This window comes from Bos indicus x Bos taurus, chromosome 29 (genome assembly GCF_003369695.1).
Source record: "Bos indicus x Bos taurus breed Angus x Brahman F1 hybrid chromosome 29, Bos_hybrid_MaternalHap_v2.0, whole genome shotgun sequence".
NCBI classification, from domain to species: Eukaryota; Metazoa; Chordata; class Mammalia; order Artiodactyla; family Bovidae; genus Bos; species Bos indicus x Bos taurus.
Genome location: NC_040104.1, coordinates 33,322,063 through 33,343,619, shown reverse-complemented (window position 1 = coordinate 33,343,619; position 21,557 = coordinate 33,322,063). Strand labels below are relative to the sequence as shown.

The window sequence follows — 21,557 nt, the reverse complement described above, 5'->3', positions numbered from 1 at the left end:
CGCGGAGCTACAAAGAGCCTATTGGAGGACTACAAGTCCCAGAGAGCAGCGGGCGGGTCCCGGGCCGCCACGCCCCTGGGCTGGGCTCCGGCCCTCCGCCCCCCTCGCAAAGCTGCGCTGGCCGCCCGCGGAGGGGAGGTTGCTGAGCGAGGGCAGGAGGTGGGTGCGGCACGGACGGGGGTGTGGGGTGCAGGGACTGCTGGCTAGGGGTCACGGACCCATCTGGACACCTGTCCTACCGTGAGAAGTCATCTAGCCTACCCTAGCCTCGCCATTCTCATCCGTGCAATGGGAATAGCAACGCCTGTGGCTGCGGGGGAGGGGACGTTTATGGGGAAGAAGGGGCGGAGCTGGTGGAAGGAGCCTGGACGGATGGCGATAGTCTGAAAAGCCCGGATAATAAGGGCCGAGACTGTGGGAGGAGTCCGGTGGGTGGGTTAAGGAGGGGCGGGGTCTCTAGATAAGAAGTGGAACGCGCGTGAGATCGGAGAAGGGGCTGGGGAAATGGGTGCAAAGGAAGCCAAGGAAGCAAGCCTGAGTTGGATTGGGTGGAATGAGCCGAAAAGCGTTGGGGAGGGAAGGGTGGAGACGGAAAGATGAAAAGGATCCCTCTCGGCCCTGGATCAGCAGCGCTGATAGGACTTGAGTAAGAGAGTGCCCAGATGGGCAAATGTCTACAGATGCACGGAGCATCTTTTCCTTGTGACTAGAAAATAAAGAGCCCATCCTTTGAACCCGGCGTCACACATTTGAGTTCATTCAACTCACACCCTGTGAAGACGTCACCATATCGGTTTACAGTTGAGGAACCTGAGGCTCAGAGAAGTAAAATGACTTGCCCCAAACCACCCAAGGACTCCTTACTCTCAAGGCACTGCTTTTTTTCCTGCAGTGCAGGGAGGTAGAGGTTTAATCTGTAGTGAATGGCCGGGAATAGATGACAAGTGTCCCGGTCCTTCACAGGTTGTGTGACAGGACCAGCTTCCTCACTGCTAACCTCCGAGGCTTATTGTTAGGATGAAATGAGGAGGTAGGTTTGAAAGACGTTTGTTCATAAATTATCTTTCTTGTGAGGAGCAGGAAGACCGTGGAAGAGTGGTTGGGCCTGAGGAAAACCAGAAGGTGAAGCCTAAGGGTGAGCCAAAAGGATGAAGGAAGGTTCTGGAAGAGGGTAGAGGATGGTGATGATTGTTGGAAATCTACACCAGATGAGAGAATGCTTTGCTGTGCAAGCCAGGTCAGGTGACTTCCCTTCTCCAGCCCTGTTGGTTGACTTTGCCCTGTTGGTTGACTCCTTCAAAGATCCAAGTGTGTCATCTGAGTTGGGAAGCACCTTCTCTGTCTGGTGAGCATATAATAGAGCAAACAGCATTTGGGCCTTTTAGAGATACGAACTGGGCAAAGCAGAGCTAAAGATACAGCTGTTGGGTGTGGGGAGGCCAGGAAGGGGAGGTGGAGGGTGGTATCCCCAGATAGTCTCCAGGGCTGTGAGCCAGACTCTTTATCTGGTGGGCTGTGTAAGTAAGGTGGGGAAGACTGCTCTAGTTTTTTGGGAGACACATTACTCACTTTGAGTGCTGTCATCCTTGAAGTTTACCTAGCTGTGTTCTATGCATCCCCTATACTTTGGGAGTTCTTATATTTACTTCCAGGTAATTACCTGGGCTTTGCCATGTGCCTCAGATTCCAAACTGAAAATTCAAGAGACTGTTTCAAAATAGAAAGTTTTGAAAATTCAGAAGAGATTGGTAAACCTCCCTATTGGTAGATGATAGTCTGGGACTAGGAAAATGGATATGACTAAACGGGGAGAAAGTTTTCCCCCTTCCCCTGCCTGCCGACTTCTTGGGGTACAGATCTGGGGTACAGATCCCTGACCTGACAGGGTGGCCAAGCAACCGTCTACTTAAGGAAAGTGAGCCTTGGTAAGGAGTAAGAATAAAATGCTCTGGAGATGCAAAGAAGAAAGGAATGAATTGCAGCCAATGGGTCTGGCAGATGAATGGCATTTTCTTCGCAGTGCAGGCAGAGGGATAGCAGATGCCAAACTGCAGAGATAGGAGAGGGCGTGATGTGGTTGGTCTGTAAAGTAGGGATAATAATAAGCATCTTCATCTATGAAATTAACATGCATAAAGGGCTTCCCTGGTCACTCCGTCAGTAAAGAATCCACCTGCAATGTGGGAGACCTGGGTTTGATCCCTGGATTGGGGAGATCCCCTGGAGGAGGGCATGGCAACCCACCCCAGTATTCTTGCCTGGAGAATCCCCATGGACAGAGGAGTCTGGTGGGCTGCAGTTCATGGGGTTGCAAAGAGTCGGACACGACTGAGCAACTAAGCACACACAAAGTGCATAGCATAGTAGTAACTGCTCAATAAACGTCAGCCATTATTATTACTGCTGCTGTTGTTATGATCACCATCGTGTGCCCAGGAATTGGTCTAGGGCCACACAGCTAATGAAGTGGCAGAGCCTGATTCAAATGCAAGCCCAGGTGACACCAAAGCCCAAGCACTTTCCTCTTCCCATAAACATCTGTGAGGCCCAGAAGTGGCCCCTCTTTGTTAACATTCTTGGTAAACCATCACAGGAGTTTCTTTTCTACTGTAGTAGCAGAGACTGAGTTCAAAAGGAAGCAGGGAAAACAAGGCCTAAACAGCCATCTTCTCCCAGCCTGGATCTCAGCATGGAGACAGGCAGGCCTAATTTTGTGGTTCCTGTGGGCAGTTTCGTCTGAGTATGAAGACTACTTGGATGTACATTCAGTTGCCCTCCACCAACTGTGGGCTATTTTAGCTTAGCCCTGGTTAGCTTCTTCATCCTCCAGAGCACTGAGACATCAGGAGAAGATCATGAGATGCTAATGCACCTTAGTAGTAGTAATAACATCTAATATTTATGGAATCTGGCTATTTACTAGGGCCAGGCACTCTGACTAAACTTTACATCTGTAGTCGCAGGAAAGAAGTGCTCTTTTCTTCCCTCTTCCTTCAAAATAAAAATATTCTTAGAATTTTTAAGCATACAGAAACATTGAAGGAATAGCCTTTCACCGATGCACCGATTCACATTGACAATTTTGTTTTTACACATGTACAGTTTTTGCTAAACTATTGAAAAGTTACAGATGTCTTGACACTTGACCCCTAAATTCTTCAGCATATTATCTCCTAATTATAACATTCTGTACCATAACCATAAGACTATTATCATACCTAAGAAAAATAGCAAGAACTCAATATTATCTACTAAACAGTTGAGATTCAAATTTCTCCAACTGTCAAAAATTATCTCATATTTTTTTAATCAGATGCAGTCAACATTCATTCATTGCATTTAATTATATCTCTCTAAGCAATTCATTTAATCTAGATAGAGCCCCTCTACCCGTTTAAATTTATTTTAGCAATAACTAGGTTCAACTTGTTTTATTTCTTTTCTGGCAATGTTGTGTACTTACAATTGCATCACATTAGGAGGCATATGTTATCAGAATCCTACTATCCTATCCATGAATGCTAAGTTTGATTATTGGATAAGGTCATAACAGCCTGATCTTTCCATAAAAGGTTAAGTTTTTCCCTCTTGTAACTAAAGTGGGCTTCCCAGCTGCACAGTGGTAAAGAATGCCCCTGCCAATGCAGAAGATAACAAGAGACATGGGTTCAATCCCTGGGTTGGGAAGACCTCCCTGAGTAGGAAATGGCAACCCACTCCAGTATTCTTGCCTGGAAAATCCCATGGACAGGCAGGCTACTGTCTATGGGGTCTCAAAGAGTCAGACACGACTTAACAACTAAACAAGAAAAACAGCAAATTATGATCTGATATTTGTATATATTGTGGAATGATCACATAGTTATGAAAAAAATTTTTCCTTGTGATGACAGCTTTTGAGATCTGCGTTCTTTTGACTTGATCACGTTAATCTTTGATGTCTTCTTTGCTGTCTGGAAAGAGATGTTCCAGGCTCACCTTGAATTTTTCCTGTCAAAGTCCTGGAATCACCAGTTTCCCCAGGAAACCATAGTTTGTTTTTGTAGGAGTTAAGGTTTAAAAACCACGATCCGGAGTCAGGTGTGCTCGTTGCTACTTGGAGTATCATTTCTAGGCTCTGAGCAGAGCTGAGACATGATAGATGTATAGATGGATGGATGGATAAAAAGATAAATAATTATCAAAGCCTTGTAGTTTGATTGTTAAAACAACTGGTCCTCGGTGTGTAAAAGGAGTAGATTGCATGTAAAATACCTTCATTATGGAGGCTTAGTGGGCAATAATGTAGGGAATTGCACAGAAAGAGCCCTTGCTTGTTCTAAGGCTCTGTTAGTGTGTGGGCTATTAACTAGGACCTCTGCATCTGGGTTCAGTCTCTTGTTCAGGACCCGGGTTAGAGAAGACCTTAGGCTGCCTCCAAAGGACTAGTCCTCTGAGCAGTGTCCAAACCTGGAACCTCCCAGAGGCCATGACTCAGAGGTCAAGAATGGACACAAAGCCCTGGGCCAGGGATTCATTCTCACTGTGTCTGTGAAATAAAGATAATGTGATCTATCTTGCCTACATCCCAGAGTTGTTGTAAGGATCAATATTTTTTTTTTAATTGATAATCAGTCTTTTCAACATGGTTACTACAAAATTCCTTCCCCTTTTCATTGTCTTAACACCACAGTCTGAAATGTCATTGCCTCACAGTCTGATTTCATACATTATACTAAAATATACTTTTTCAAATACTCTTTTAGGTTATCACCAATTTTTCCAAAATAAGATTTTAATCCTTTTTTTTTTAATCTTTTGAAAACATACTTTTGGGAGTGGGATTAGAATAGCATAACAACTATAATTAATTTTTAAGTGAAGTGAAAGTGTTAGTCACTCAATCGTGTCCAACTCTGTGCGATCCCATGGACTGTATTCTGCCAGGCTCCTCTGCCCATGGAGTTCTCCAGGCAAGAATACTGGAGTGGATTGCTACTCCCTTCTCCAGCGGATCTTCCCAGCCAAGGGATTGAACCTGGGTCTCCTGCCTTGTGGGCAGATCTCCTGTCTGAGCCACCAGGGAAGAACAGCTTTAAGATACTGCCTCTCAGAATCATCACAGGTCTCTGTTTATTCGAGTCCTATTTATGCTTCTTAATAAAGAAGCATATGCTTCTTTGTTTTCGAAGGGAGCACAGGGGTTTTTTAAGATAGGTGTAATTTTAAAAAAAAAAATATTTACTTACCTGGCTGCAGGCCTGACCCGTGGGATCTTTCATTGCAGTGCATGGACTTCCTAGTTGCCCCGCGGCACATGGGATCTTAGTTCCCCAACCAGGGATCAAACCCACATCCCCTGCACTGCAAGGTGGACTCTTAACCACTGGACCACGAGGGAAGTCCCTGGGCAGCACAGGCTTTGAAGAGAGGCCTCACTTGGAATTCTAGCTCTGCTACTGCTAGCTGTGTGATCTTAAGCAGCTGTCTTCACTGCTCTGTGCTTCAGTTTTATAATCCAGAAAATAGAGATAATAATTGTACCTGCCTCACAGCCTCAGTGTGGTGTTGCAGTGACATAATCTACAGGAAAATGCCTCACATAGCTCGGGACATGTCCTCAGTGCTCAGGAAATGTTGGTTCTCTGCACACTCACTGGTCATGCGTGTCAGAATCAAAATGAGGTGGCAGGTATGAGAGCACCTGGTAAGAGGTAGGAGAGGACAAGTGCCAAACCTCTGCAAGGGGTTTGACTGCTGAATTCCCAAGGTCATTCAGAGTATGGCAGGCAGACGGGCCTGGGCTTGAATCCTGGCTCCGCCACACATTTCTTTGGGCAAGTCACCTGCCTCTTAGAGCCTCAGATTCTCATTTATGAAGTGGAGAGAATGCTTTCCTCAAAGGAAGTTACAAGGATTAACTGAGCAAATGTGTCTAATAGCAAGTACCTAATAAGTACTCACCAGGCAGTAGCTGTGTCTCTTGAGACCTGTGGGAATGGTTTTAAAGGACATAGTTTTAAAGGAGGACTCCAGAGCAATGTCTTAACTACCCCTGCTTACAGGACACTCACTCTCAGAGAATTCTATTTCCTTTGTTACAATTAAAGGTTGCAACGGGGTGATTTTCAGACTCTAGACTGGGATTGCCCTCCACATGGTACCAGGCTGGGCTTTAAGATCCACCACCCCTCATTTGGGCCACAGACTTATTTCAGGGAGGAGAGAGTTCCAGCCACCTCCCAAGTTCCCAGGCCCCCTGACTTTCCCTGCCCAGGCAGATGGTCCGAGGATCTGCCTGGGATAATTTCCTGGTTTTCTCAGAGAGGGAAATGGGCTGATCTTTTTTCTTGGTTCTTTTTGAGTCGAGAGGCAGACTTGGAAATTCTCCTGCTTAGGACAAATTATTTGTTCAGACAGTGGTGGAGTTTCTTTTATCTCCTGTTTCATGGTCCGGTTTGTAATTCTCATTCATCTTTTCTAATCTGGCTTTTTTAAAAAAACCTGGCTTTTTGTATTTTGCTGCTTTGTCATTAAGGATCATGGGTTGCTATTGAAACAGTAGGGTTTAGACTTGTGGTATGTCAGCTATGGAGGGGCTCCAGGCCATCCAGGATCCAGTCCCCATATCCTCAGATGTGAGTGGGCAGAGTCCCAGGCCAGCCCCAGACTAGCTGCCGAAAGACCTACCCCAGTCGGATCTGGGCAGAGAATAAGGGAATGTGCACCTTCCACTCATGTTAGGGCCTCAGGGTGGGAAGGGGAAATAGTGAGAGGTGTTGGACTCGCACCGACCTGGATTCAGATCACAGCTCCTCCAGTGACTAGCTCTGTAATCTTGAGCAATCTCTTAACCTTCCTGAGCCTCGGTTTCCTCATCTGTAAAACAGAAATAATAGCATCTGTCCGGCAGGGTGCTTATATAGACATCAAGTGAGGTAATGCAGGTAAAGAATCAGCACGGTAGTATCATTCTCTATACTTCTCTATATAATTTGTTAAAAATAAATAAAATGCTACTGTGTGTTAGCCAAAGCATTATAAAAGCAGGAAGTGTGTGCTCAGCAGGTGGTAGCTCTGTCTTGCCAAGCAAGCTGCCTAGCACTATTTTAAAAGGCTGCTTCAGGGATTCTCAAACTTGTGAAAGCTATGAAACAGCCTTTTGTTGCTGTTCCAGCTCTCAGCAGCCTGTGCAGGGGAAAGAGAGTGAGCTTTCCACTCCCGGCCGTGTGTCCTGGGCAAGTCCTCAGTCTCCTGAGTCTCTTGTTTCCTATCTGCCTAACGGAACGATGGCTGCTTTGTAGAACTGCTATATGAGTTTAAAGGGCTGGTGGGTGTACAGGCCTAGGATGTAGTAGAATGCTCAGGACGTGTTCATCCCTTCCTCCCTCGGCCCCTCCTCCGCAGTACCCCCAGCACCCGCCATGTGCTCGGCAGTGAACACAGAGGGACAGGAGCTGGGTCACCGCTGCCACAGAGATCACAAACCAGGCAGCGGTTTTCACAAACAAGTTTCATCATAACCCACGTTATGAAGGTACACTTTATATCACCTTCCAGTTCCTTTCTCTCTCTCTCTGCCTCTCACACACACAGACACACACACACACAAATGAAACAAAAGTTTCACAACAATATATATAAAACTGGTCATAACCCAGTGTATTATATTATTCATGACATAATCACAATCTTGGTTTTTTCCAGTTTATGAAGGCATAATTTATGTGCAGTAAAAGTCACGCTTTTTAGGTGTACAGTTACACGAATTTCTATAATCTTTATATAGTCATCTGACTGCCACTACATCAAGATATTGAATATTTCTGTCAGTCCAGAATATTCCTCCAGTCTCTTTGTAGCCAGTCTTATCCCCAGCCTCTCCAATTACTGGTCTGACTTCTGTATCTATAGGTGTGTCTTTTCCAGAATGTTGTATAAGTAAAATCATACACCATGTGACCTTTTGAGGCCGGCTTCTTCCACTTAATAGGATGCTTTGGGGCTTCTGTGTTGTGTGTCAGTAGCTAGTTGGCTTGTATTGCTGAGTCACAGTCCATTTGTCTGTGACCTCTTTTGAGTTAATTTTTCATCTGTGTTTCGAGATAAGAGTTGAGGTTCTTTTTATGCATATCGATGTCCAGTGATCTTCACCTTGAGAGCACTAGGGAGGAGGGCCAAATCCAAAGCAGATCATTACATGATTGATTACATGATAGAATGGTGGTCTGTGCAAGGGACCAGAAGCCCCAAGAAGAGAGCTGGCAAAGTGGAGGTTTGGGGATAGATAGAGGCAGTGACTCATAGATTGAATGCAGAGAAAGTGAAAAAAGTGAAGAAGGGTGGTATAAGGAGAGCAAAGGCAGGGCAGGGGAGGGCGGATCCCGTGGTGTCAGGACGGCCGGAGCATAGAGTGTGGGGAGAGGCGGGATTGAAGTTGAGATTGGATTGCACACAGTAGTCAGAGCAGGCAGCACTGCTTCAGGAAAATCAGCCTGCAAACTGAAATGGCAGGTGGACAGAAAGGAGGCAGGGAGCCACGTGAGGATGCTGGGGGAGTTGGGGTGAGCCCTGAGCTCCAGGAGTTCCTACAGGGACAGGTTCAAGGAGACAGTTGAGAAAAATGTTAGGGATGCTGAGTCAGGGCTGCCTTGTGGGCTCACGCAGATGGGTGGCTGAGAAGTCACAGCAGGATCTGGTGAAGAGGAACTCTTTGTGAGGCTTCTGGTATCCACAGAAAATCCAGGTGGGCATGTCTAAGAGGCAGCTGGGTACACAGTGGGGCTGGAGCTCAGTGGTGAAAGCCCCTGCCACCCTCAGGGAAGCTGCTCAGCCTTGGGATGCCAGTTCCTACCCCCTTGTGTCATCATGGCTCTCAGACCAAGCCTGTGGACTTTCCACGGTGGGCACTGGGCACTGTGACTAGGAAATAGGGGCTGGAAGGGCTGACTTCTATGATTCCTGAGTCTGTGGAGAAGAGCACAGGGAGCCCCCTAGTCTGGGGTCAGGAGACCTACCTTCTTTTTTTCTCAATTGGAGGATAATTGCTTTACAATGTTGTGTTGGTCTCTGCCATATATCAACGCGAATCAGCCATGGTATACACATATCCCCTCCCTCTTGAACCTCCCTCCCACCTCCCACTCCATCCTGCCCCTCGAGGTTGTTGCAGAGCGCCAGGCTGAGCTCCCTGCTGCGCTATATAGAAACTTCCCATCAGCTATCTATTTTACATATGGTAACATGTATTTCAGTGCTACTCTCTCTAGTCATTCCACCCTCTCCTTCCCCCAGTGCGTCCATAAGTGTTCTATGTCTGAGTCTGTATTCCAGGGGTCAGGAGACCTCCTTCTAACCAGCCTCGGCCCAGACTGCAACCCCTGGCACTGCGCTGGATGAATGACCAGGAGCCGCACAGCAGGGCGCGGGGGCAGGAAGGCAGCTGCTCTGTCGCTTTGCATGCAGAAAAATAGGACTTTGAGTGCCCATCCAAGGGCCCCGGTTTGCCCTGTGGCACCTGATTGTCCTCCCCACCTGCTTTGAGCTCTTCAGAAGTTATGTACTTAGGAGATATGGGGTTTGCAGCCCAGAGAATTGTCAGGAAAGACATCCCAGCCTCTCTGCCGCGCCAAAGCCTGCCCTTTCCTTTCCTTGGAGCTCAGCCACTTCACAGAGCCTGAGCCTTAAAGAGAAAGAGAGACTGGAAAGTTGAAGGTGCAGATTATTATCTAGAAAGAAAAGGAGATGCTGGAATGAGAAAGCAGGTGGCCCACTCCTGGGTCCAGCTCCTGCCTGCACCCCCTGGAGGGAAAATTGGTCAGACTCGGGCCCCAGGCCAAGCATACACCTCAGCTGCAAGTCTCAGCAGCGTGGTTACCGCCCCTTCCTAGGAGCCCTCCCCCAGCCTTCTCTGTTGGACACCCCCCTTCCCCCAACCCCAACCCACCCACCACCACCGTCTCACAGCCCATCTGCTCCAGGCTTCTGTTAATGATTTTGTAACTTCATCATGGGCTTGTTTCTCTTCAGACACTCCAGATGGTTAATGCCTTTCTGCAATATCAAAGTGCCCTGTTGGACAGGGACAGAATTCACCCCCCACCCCAACCCCGCCAAAGAATTGGGTGAGGCAGCCAAGAGTCCTCCACACCCAGCATGGCCACCACCCTCTGGAGTAAAGGGGTCTCGGTGCAGTCGGGCTTCCCTGGTGGCTCAGATGGTAAAGAATCTGCCTGCGCTATGGGAGACCCAGGTTCGATACCAGAGTCCGGAAGATCCCCTGGAGAAAGGAATGGCCACCCGCTCCAGTATTCTTGCCTAGAGAATCCCCATGGACAGAGGAGCCTGGTGGGGCAAATAGTCCATGGGGTTGCAAAGAGTCAGACACGATTGAGTGACTCACAGGTTCACAGTGCAGTCAGCCCCCTCGGAAGGCAGATGTTTGGTGACAACCGCCCTGGCCCGCTTGCTACCCTTGCTGGGTGACTTTGAGGGCAGTCCCCTGCTTGGACCTCAGTTTTCCCATCTGGACAGTAAGCGTGCCAGAATTCACCCCAGGCCTACTCCTGCTTGTTCTTCCTTTTTTCCATCCTTCCTTCCTTCTTTTTATTTTATTCTTTCTTTATTATTAAGGTAGAGTTGATTTACAACATTAGTTTCAGGTTTACAGCGTAGCAACTCAGCATTTTTATAGATATATACACCATTTAACGTTATTATGAAATATTAGCTGTCCTCACTGTGCTGTAGCTGGTCATTTTCCTCATCACTGCCTGTTGTTGTGGTCTCCTCTGCCAGCCTGGCCTCTTCTCAGGGGCAGCACTGGGACTGATTCCTACCTGTGCCCCACACCCAACATTAGGGAAAGATTCCTGGATTCACTGCACAATTTGACTCCTGGGAAGGTATCATGTTAGGAACAAAAACAGTACATCCCCTGATTTCTAGACCCTTAAAGAAAAGTTAGAATCCAAGACTTCAGGTTGAAGGAGACTCACCAGCCATGGACACTAGAGGCTGTGAGGTCAGTGGGGGGATAGCAGGGGAGAGTTGTTAAGGAGTGGGTAAAGAGCCCTCAGGAAGGGTGCTCGGTGGCAAAGGCCCACATCCACACTACAAAGCAAGGTTCAGAGGAGCCTGGGGTTCCATCATGGTAGGAAAGGGAAGGCCATCAGGAGCCAAGGGCATCTTCATGGCCAGGCAGGTCATCATGGGAGGGTGAGAATCCAGAAGGAGCGTCACTGGGAGTCCAGAGGACCGAGTGACCCATTGTGGGCCTGAAAGATAGATGGAAATGGTACTAATCACAGCCATTTGTTGTGCATTCTTTTAGATAGAAAAATAAATAAGGCAACATTGATACAGCAGAAGGAGAACGGGGCTTGGAGTTCTACACCTCAGAATGTCTGTTAAGTACCGAGAATGGCCCAGTAGTTGGCTAGTAAGGATGAATACATTTTTCTGTCTCGTATAAAGGCAGCTGGGCTTGAATCCTGCAGGACCCTGTACCACTGTAAGCCTGGGGAGTGAATCCTGGCAGTTTCCCTCACAGTGGGGATGACTGGTGGTATTGTGTATGTCAAAGGATAGTGTGTAAGCAAATGTACGTAAGGGCAGCCAGCATAGCATTCAGTCCAGGTGCATTTTCTGCCTTTCCTTAGACCAGTGGTTCTCTGTCCTAACTGAACATTTAGAATCAGCTTTAAAATACGTCAATGGTGGGCTTACATGCCACACCCAATTAAAACAGTCTCTGGAGGGTGGGACCCAGGCTTTGTTTTTTCTTTTCATTTTTTTTTTAATTATTATTATTTTTTGTATGTTTTTTTTTTTAATTTTATTTTATTTTTAAACTTTACAATATTGTATTAGTTTTGCCAAATATCGAAATGAATCCGCCACAGGTATACCCGCGTTCCCCATCCTGAACCCTCCTCCCTCCTCCCTCCCCTACCCTCCCTCTGGGTCGTCCCAGTGCAGCAGCCCCAAGCATCCAGTACCATGCATCGAACCTGGACTGGCGACTCGTTTCATACATGATATTATACATGTTTCAATGCTATTCTCCCAAATCTCCCCACCCTCTCCCTCTCCCACAGAGTCATAAGACTGATCTATACATCGGTGTCTCTTTTGCAGTCTCGTACACAGGGTTATTGTTACCATCTTTCTAAATTCCATATATATGTGTTAGTATACTGTATTGGTGTTTTTCTTTCTGGCTTACTTCACTCTGTATAATAGGTTCCAGTTTCATCCATCTCATTAGAACTGATTCAAATGTATTCTTTTTAATGGCTGAGTAATACTCCATTGTGTATATGTACCACAGCTTGCTTATCCATTCATCTGCTGATGGACATCTAGGTTGCTTCCATGTCCTGGCTGTTATAAACAGTGCTGCGATGAACATTGGGGTACACGTGTCTCTTTCCCTTCTGGTTTCCTCAGTGTGTATGCCCAGCAGTGGGATTGCTGGATCATAAGGCAGTTCTATTTCCAGTTTTTTAAGGAATCTCCACACTGTTCTCCATAGTGGCTGTACTAGTTTGCATTCCCACCAACAGTGTAAGAGAGTTCCCTTTTCTCCACACCCTCTCCAGCATTTATTGCTTATAGACTTTTGGATCGCAGCCATTCTGACTGGCGTGAAATGGTACCTCATAGTGGTTTTGATTTGCATTTCTCTGATAATGAGTGATGTTGAGCATCTTTTCATGTGTTTGTTAGCCATTTGTATGTCTTCTTTGGAGAAATGTCTATTTAGTTCTTTGGCCCATTTTTTGATTGGGTCATTTATTTTTCTGGAGTTGAGCTGTAGGAGTTGCTTGTATATTTTTGAGATTAGTTGTTTGTCCGTTGCTTCATTTGCTATTATTTTCTCCCATTCTGAAGGCTGCCTTTTCACCTTGCTAATAGTTTCCTTTGTTGTGCAGAAGCTTTTAAGTTTAATTAGGTCCCATTTGTTTATTTTTGCTTTTATTTCCAGTATTCTGGGAGGTGGGTCATAGAGGATCCTGCTGTGATGTATGTCGGAGAGTGTTTTGCCTATGTTCTCCTCTAGGAGTTTTATAGTTTCTGGTCTTACGTTTAGATCTTTAATCCATTTTGAGTTTATTTTTGTGTATGGTGTTAGAAAGTGTTCTAGTTTCATTCTTTTACAAGTGGTTGACCAGTTTTCCCACCACCACTTGTTAAAGAGATTGTCTTTAATCCATTGTATATTCTTGCCTCCTTTGTCAAAGATAAGGTGTCCATAGGTGCGTGGATTTATCTCTGGGCTTTCTATTTTGTTCCATTGATCTATATTTCTGTCTTTGTGCCAGTACCATACTGTCTTGATAACTGTGGCTTTGTAGTAGAGCCTGAAGTCAGGTAGGTTGATTCCTCCAGTTCCATTCTTCTTTCTCAAGATAGCTTTGGCTATTCAAGGTTTTTTGTATTTCCATACAAATTGTGAAATTATTTGTTCTAGCTCTGTGAAGAATACCGTTGGTAGCTTGATAGGGATTGCATTGAATCTATAAATTGCTTTGGGTAGTATACTCATTTTCACTATATTGATTCTTCCAATCCATGAACATGGTATATTTCTCCATCTATTAGTGTCCTCTTTGATTTCTTTCACCAGTGTTTTATAGTTTTCTATATATAGGTCTTCAGTTTCTTTAGGTAGATATATTCCTAAGTGTTTTATTCTTTCTGTTGCAATGGTGAATGGAATTGTTTCCTTAATTTCTCTTTCAGTTTTCTCATTATTAGTGTATAGGAATGCAAGGGATTTTTGTGTGTTGATTTTATATCCTGCAACTTTACTATAATCATTGATTAGTTCTAGTAATTTTTTGGTGGAGTCTTTAGGGTTTTCTATGTAAAGGATCATGTCATCTGCAAACAGTGAGAGTTTTACTTCTTCTTTTCCAATTTGGATTCCTTTTATTTCTTTTTCTGCTCTGATTGCTGTGGCCAAAACTTCCAAAACTATGTTGAATAGTAGTGGTGAAAGTGGGCACCCTTGTCTTGTTCCTGACTTTAGAGGAAATGCTTTTAATTTTTCACCATTGAGGATAATGTTTGCTGTGGGTTTGTCATATATAGCTTTTATTATGTTGAGGTATGTTCCTTCTATTCCTGCTTTCTGGAGAGTTCTTATCATAAATGGATGTTGAATTTTGTCAAAGGCTTTCTCTGCATCTATTGAGATAATCATATGGTTTTTGTTTTTCAATTTGTTAATGTGGTGTATAACATTGATTGATTTGCGGATATTGAAGAATCCTTGCATCCCTGGGATAAAGCCCACTTGGTCATGGTGTATGATCTTTTTAATGTGTTGTTGGATTCTGATTGCTAGAATTTTGTTAAGGATTTTTGCATCTATGTTCATCAGTGATATTGGCCTGTAGTTTTCTTTTTTTGTGGCATCTTTGTCAGGTTTTGGTATTAGGGTGATGGTGGCCTCATAGAATGAGTTTGGAAGTTTACCTTCCTCTGCAATTTTCTGGAAGAGTTTGAGCAGGATAGGTGTTAGCTTTTCTCTAAATTTTTGGTAGAATTCAGCTGTGAAGCCGTCTGGACCTGGGCTTTTGTTTGCTGGAAGATTTTTGATTACAGTTTCAATTTCCGTGCTTGTGATGGGTCTGTTAAGATTTTCTATTTCTTCCTGGTCGAGTTTTGGAAAGTTGTACTTTTCTAAGAATTTGTCCATTTCTTCCACGTTGTCCATTTTATTGGCATATAATTGTTGATAGTAGTCTCTTATGATCCTTTATATTTCTGTATTGTCTGTTGTGATCTCTCCATTTTCATTTCTAATTTTATTGATTTGATTTTTCTCCCTTTGTTTCTTGATGAGTCTGGCTAATGGTTTGTCAATTTTATTTATCCTTTCAAAGAACCAGCTTTTGGCTTTGTTGATTTTTGCTATGGTCTCTTTTGTTTCTTTTGCATTTATTTCTGCCCTAATTTTTAAGATTTCTTTCCTTCTACTAACCCTGGGGTTCTTCATTTCTTCCTTTTCTAGTTGCTTTAGGTGTAGGGTTAGGTTATTTATTTGACTTTTTTCTTATTTTTTGAGGTATGCCTGTATTGCTATGAACTTTCCCCTTAGGACTGCTTTTAAAGTGTCCCACAGGTTTTGAGTTGTTGTGTTTTCATTTTCATTAGTTTCTATGCAAATTTTGATTTCTTTTTTGATTTCTTCTGTGATTTGTTGGTTATTCAGCAGGGTGTTGTTCAGCCTCCATATGTTGGAATTTTTAATAGTTTTTCTCCTGTAATTGAGATCTAATCTTACTGCATTGTGGTCAGAAAAGATGCTTGGAATGATTTCTATTTTTTTGAATTTACCAAGGCTAGATTTATGGCCCAGGATGTGATCTATCCTGGAGAAGGTTCCATGTGCGCTTGAGAAAAAGGTGTAATTCATTGTTTTGGGATGAAATGTCCTATAGATATCAATTAGGTCTAACTGGTCTATTGTATCGTTTAACGTTTGTGTTTCCTTGTTAATTTTCTGTTTAGTTGATCTATCCATAGATGTGAGTGGGGTATTAAAGTCTCCCACTATTATTGTGTTATTGTTAATTTCTCCTTTCATACTTGTTAGCATTTGTCTTACATATTGCGGCGCTCCCGTGTTGGGTGCATATATATTTATAATTGTTATATCTTCTTCTTGGATTGATCCTTTGATCATTAGGTAGTGACCATCTTTGTCTCTTTTCACAGCCTTTGTTTTAAAGTCTATTTTATCTGATATAAGTATTGCTACTCCTGCTTTCTTTTGGTCCCTATTTGCATGGAAAATCTTTTTCCAGCCCTTCACTTTCAGTCTGTATGTGTCCCCTGTTTTGAGGTGGGTCTCTTGTAGACAACATATGTAGGGGTCTTGTTTTTGTATCCATTCAGCCAGTCTTTGTCTTTTGGTTGGGGCATTCAACCCATTTACATTTAAGGTAATTACTGATAAGTATGATCCTGTTGCCATTTACTTTATTGTTTTGGGTTCGAGTTTATACACCGTTTTTGTGTTTCCTGTCTAGAGAATATCCTTTAGTATTTGTTGGAGAGCTGGTTTGGTGGTGCTGAATTCTCTCAACTTTTTCTTGTCTGAGAAGCTTTTGATTTCTCCTTCATATTTGAATGAGATCCTTGCTGGGTACAGTAATGTGGGCTGTAGGTTATTTTCTTTCATCGCTTTAAGTATGTCTTGCCATTCCCTCCTGGCTTGAAGAGTTTCTATTGAAAGATCAGCTGTTATCCTTATGGGAATTCCCTTGTGTGTTATTTGTTGTTTTTCCCTTGCTGCTTTTAAATTTGTTCTTTGTGTTTGATCTTTGTGAATTTGATTAATATGTGTCTTGGGGTGTTTCGCCTTGGGTTTATCCTGTTTGGGACTCTCTGGGTTTCTTGGACTTGGGTGATTATTTCCTTCCCCATTTTAGGGAAGTTTTCAACTATTATCTCCCCAAGTATTTTCTCATGGTCTTTCTTTTTGTCTTCTTCTTCTGGGACCCCTATGATTCGAATGTTGTAGCGTTTAATATTGTCCTGGAGGTCTCTGAGATTGTCCTCATTTCTTTTAATTTGTTTTTCTTTTATCCTCTCTGATTCATTTATTTCTACCATTCTATCTTCTAATTCACTAGTCCTATCTTCTGCCTCTGTTATTCTACTATTTGTTGCCTCCAGAGTGTTTTTAATTTCATTTATTGCATTATTCATTTTATATTGACTCTCTTATATCTTCTAGGTCCTTGTTAAACCTTCCTTGCATCTTCTTGATCTTAGTCTCCAAGCTATTTATCTGTGATTCCATTTTGATTTCAAGATTTTGGATCAATTTCACTATCATTATTCGGAATTCTTTATCAGGTAGATTCCCTATCTCTTCCTCTTTAGTTTGGTTTGGTGGGCTTTTATCCTGTTCCTTTATCTGCTGGGTATTCCTCTGTCTCTTCATCTTGTTTAAATTGCTGAGTTTGGGGTATCCTTTCTGTATTCTGGCAGTTTGTGGAGTTCTCTTTATTGTGGCGTTTCCTCGCTCTGTGTGGGTTTGTACAGGTGGCTTGTCAAGGTTTCTTGGTTAGGGAAGCTTGTGTCGGTGTTCTGGTGAGTGGAGCTGTATTTCTTCTCTCTAAGTTTTAATCGAGATTTCTTTGGAGAAAGTAGAGTCTTGATATTTCTCTTTCTTAGCAGTTCTTTGGGTTGTATTTCAGTCTCACAGCAAAACAGATGCCTGAAGGCTTACAAAGCTCCCCTCCGCTGGCACATCCAAGCTGTCACTGTGACTCTTGACATTGCAGGGGTAACCCTCGCCAGAAGGCATCCCTCTCTGCTTTTTCTTTTCATTTCTTTCTTTCTTTTTTAACTCCCTTAGTGAACCTAACATGCTTTAGAAAGAAAGAAAGTGAAGTTGCTCAGTTGTGTTCGACTCTTTGTGACCCCATGGGCTGTAGCCTACCAGGCTCTTCTGTCCATGGGATTTTCCAGGCAATAGTCCTGGAGTGGATTGCCATTTCCTTCTCCAGGGGATCTTCCCAAGCCAGGGATCGAACCCGGGTCTCCCGCATTGTAGACAGACGCTTTACTGTCTGAGTGACAATTATTACCCATCCAGTTGTTTATCGAGTTATTCATTCATTTCAACTCCAAGGACATACAATAAGAAATTGAGAACCGTGACTACCCAGATGTTATGGATTGGGTGTTTGTGTCCCCCAGAATTCATGCACTGAAATCCCAACTTCCAATGGGCTGGTATAAGGTGGTAGAGCCTTTGGGAGATTAGGTCATGAGGGCTCCACCCTCATGAAAGAGATTACTGTCTTTATAAAAGAGACTCCAGAGATCTCTCTTGCCCCTTCTCCATATTAGAACACATCAGACACCAAATCTGCCCCTACCTTGACCTTCAACTTCCCAGCCTCCAGAACTATGAGAAATAAACATTTGTTACTTAAGCCACCCAGTCTACAGTATTTTGTTATACCAGCCCCAAAAGACTAAGACATCAGATATGGTTGGGTAATGGTCATTTCTTTCTTTTCTCTCTGTAGGACTATTTTCCTGCACCCCAGCCTTCCTGCCATGTCTGACCCCATCACGCTCAATGTCGGGGGGAAGCTCTATACAACCTCACTGGCAACCCTGACCAGCTTCCCTGACTCCATGCTGGGTGCTATGTTCAGCGGGAAGATGCCCACCAAGAGGGACAGCCAGGGCAATTGCTTCATTGACCGTGACGGCAAAGTGTTCCGCTACATCCTCAACTTCCTCCGAACCTCCCACCTGGACTTGCCCGAGGACTTCCAGGAGATGGGCCTGCTGCGCAGGGAGGCCGACTTCTACCAGGTGCAGCCCCTGATTGAGGCCCTGCAGGAGAAGGAGGTGGAGCTGTCCAAGGCCGAGAAGAACGCCATGCTCAACATCACACTGAACCAGCGTGTGCAGACGGTCCATTTCACCGTGCGTGAGGCACCCCAGATCTACAGCCTCTCCTCTTCCAGCATGGAGGTCTTCAATGCCAACATCTTCAGCACCTCTTGCCTCTTCCTCAAGCTCCTCGGCTCCAAGCTCTTCTACTGCTCCAATGGCAACCTCTCCTCCATCACCAGCCACCTGCAAGACCCCAACCACCTGACTCTGGACTGGGTGGCCAATGTGGAGGGCCTGCCAGAGGAGGAGTACACCAAGCAGAACCTCAAGAGGCTCTGGGTGGTGCCAGCCAACAAGCAGATCAACAGCTTCCAGGTCTTTGTGGAGGAGGTGCTCAAGATTGCGCTGAGTGATGGCTTCTGCATCGACTCTTCTCACCCACACGCTGTGGATTTTATGAACAATAAGATTATTCGATTAATACGGTATAGGTAAAAGGACCCCAGCAACACTGGAGGGGGTCTTCCCAAAGCCAGGATGTTGGAGAATGTCTCACCGGTGGTGTGAGGCAGGGTACCATACTAATCTGCATTAATCGTATAGCAGGACTTGATTCCCCCCAACAATGCAGTCCACCCATAGGAATCTGTGTGTCCTCTTGACACAGCCACCTTTTTCCTTGCCGCTTTGAGCTGGAGATGGGCAGTTTGCTGTAAGTGAAGTCTGCCATCATGTCCTACAGGAGGACTTCCTGGCTAGATAGAAAACAGCACTTTTCCCTTGGACTCCAGCTCTCTCTGTACCATGAGGCACTGCCTGCAGCCCTTCCTTTGGTAGAGGGGGGTGAAGTGAGAATAAGAGGCTCCTTCTGGTTTCTCAGAACAGGAATTCCCCAGAGATTCCCATCCTGCCTGCCCCTCCATCCCCGGGATGTGGCCAGGACCTGGGGCTTGCTTGGCTGGCTTGGAAATGAAGTAGGTAGTGGGGGTGGGATTTGAGCTGGCCCGGCATAGAGGAGTGAGTCTCCAGGCATGTTCAGAAGATGGGGTGTCCCTCTTGACAGGGCCAAATCTAGGCATCTTGGGATTCCTGGCTTCAGGAATGAGCTGCTAATCCCTGTGAAGATTTGAAAGTATCTGGAGCCACTACAATGAAAGGCACTTCATCATGTGGCCTGATCCCTGACTTCTTTCTCCAAGAATTTGAAGTGTCATTGAAACAGATTCTTTTAAACAAATATATTATGCACTCTCAGGGTTGGAAAATAATTCAACAGTCATTTAGTGCTCTCCCACCCCAAGCACACCCCAGCACATTTGAGGCTGAGGGCTTCCCCCCAGTACCTTCAGGAGATAACTATCTCTGCTTACATACTCTCAGCAACAGAACATCCGTCATCCCCACAACCAGCCCCTGTCATGGCTGGCTGTTAGAAAGTCCTTCCTTATCTTGAGCTGAAATCTGTCTTCCCACAAGCATTTTCTGTTCCTGGTAGACCTTTCTTCTCACCCAAATGTGTATTTTGTTTTTCAGAATAGTCACTTTGAGAGAGGCCACATACCTATTCTGAAAATATTACTACTTGGAATTAGGATTCCCCTTGGGATTTGTCTTCAAAACCAAGGTTAGCCCCCTGACATTCCCTGTAAGTCATCCCTGTCCCTGTAGGTCATCCCTGTTTTTACAGCTTCACTTTGTTTATGACCCTCCCTCCTCACCAGACATGACCCTGCATAGCTTTTGACCATCTTCTGGTAAGTTTGAAGATTGCTTCCCCAGAGGAAGGAGACCAGGGTCTTGGCAGTGTGTAGCAAGGAGCCCAGGAGTGGTCTGAACCATAACACTGCCCTTGGAGGAAGTGTCCAGCACCTATAACACTGCTCTGAGGAATGTGGTACTGTTTCTGTGCATAACCAGTCTGTTGACTTCCTTGGGGTGAGACCCAGGGCAAGACACCCTGAGCCACCACTTTCCAGGGGTGATAAGCAGTGCAAGTCTCAAAACTGCATGTTATGATTCATCCCTGGAATGAGGGTGACCGTGGAAGTCCCACAGTCTTCCCCACTAGGCAGGGGCCCTCAGACAAAGCCAGAGACGCCTGGTGCCACAGGTACCCCAGGGGATGGGCTGAGGAAGGAGCTTGTGTGCTCAGCTGTGGGAAAGGCCACATTCCTTAAGTAATAAAGGTCTTCCCCGCCCCGCCCCCCCCGGTACAGTGGGACCCCTGAGTCTCACAACTGTCCCAGGCCACCAGACTATTGGTATTTTGGAAAGCCACTCAGGAGAACACAGTTCAGACCAGCCAGCAGAAGGTGTGACCACAGCAGAACAATTTAAGGAAGAAATCTCATAAATCACTACTGTCCCATGTTCCTTTTCATAAAAAGTATTTCTCCGTCTTTTTGGTGCTTCTTAATTCAAGCAGCTTGACTTTAGAGAAAGCACAGGACCTGTGAAGCCACTAATTTGCTGTGTGACTTTATGCAAGTCACTCACCTCACTGAGCCACCTTTGTTTCTTCATCTGTGAAATGGGCATAACAGTAACCCATAACCCTATCTACCTCACAGGGCTGTTGTGAGGATCAAATGAAATAATGTATATGAGAATACAGTATAAATGATAAATGGTTGTTATTATTTTGTGTCTACATATAAGGGGAAAAACCTTGGCTTTGGAATCAGGCTGACCTGAGTCTCAATTCTGGCTCCAGCACGTGCTGTGTAAACTTGGACAAGTCCCGGGGCCTCCCTGATTTGTTTCCTCATCTGATGACAACCCCACCTCCCAGTGTTATGTGACCTGGTTGTGTATGTGAAAATTCCTAGCTAGGCCTGGCACATAGCTCAATAAATGTTTGCTCTCTTAGAAGTAATGATGGATTGTTAAGCTGGAGACACCACAAACATATAACAATTTAACAAGCCTTCTGGGGTACCTGGTATATGGGCCCTGAGGATGGGAACAGTCACAGATATGTTCAGCGTAGAAAAGATTAGAGGTCCACACCCTGGGCTTGGGAACTTGGGGAAAGTAAACTTAGCTCTCAGAAAGGGCTTAATGGGTGGTCGAGCTGGGCCTCTCAGGGTAGGCTGCACTGTACCAGGAAACACCATGAGCCAAGGCCAAGGAGCCAAGCAGGGTGGGGGAGTGTCCACTCGGGGCCGTAGCAGAAGGGGAGCCACGGGCAGCGCATGCAA

The 21,557-nt window shown here is 45.1% G+C and overlaps 1 protein-coding gene across 3 annotated transcripts; it reads left to right on the top strand.

The window, feature by feature from the left end:
- Positions 1-53: 53 nt before the first annotated feature.
- KCTD21 (potassium channel tetramerization domain containing 21) lies at positions 54-21,232 on the top strand. 3 transcript variants are annotated; one of them, XM_027531765.1, is made up of 2 exons: positions 54-159; positions 18,039-21,232. In XM_027531765.1, the coding sequence occupies exon 2, from the start codon at positions 18,070-18,072 to the stop codon at positions 18,850-18,852; it is 783 nt and encodes a 260-aa protein (XP_027387566.1). In that variant the 5' UTR covers positions 54-159; positions 18,039-18,069; the 3' UTR covers positions 18,853-21,232. The 3 variants fall into 3 exon arrangements, with proteins under 3 accessions (XP_027387566.1, XP_027387571.1, XP_027387567.1); XM_027531770.1 differs by lacking the exon at positions 54-159 and adding an exon at positions 504-1,030; XM_027531766.1 differs by lacking the exon at positions 54-159 and adding an exon at positions 1,077-1,345.
- Positions 21,233-21,557: the final 325 nt, after the last annotated feature.

Bases quoted from the DNA above. Each gene is read 5' to 3' on its own strand.
- KCTD21 (XM_027531766.1), top strand. From the start codon at position 1,179: ATGGTGATGATTGTTGGAAATCTACACCAGATGAGAGAATGCTTTGCT. The intron at 1,346-18,038 runs GTGAGCATATAA...TTCTCTCTGTAG, and splicing joins GGAAGCACCTTCTCTGTCTG to GACTATTTTCCTGCACCCCA.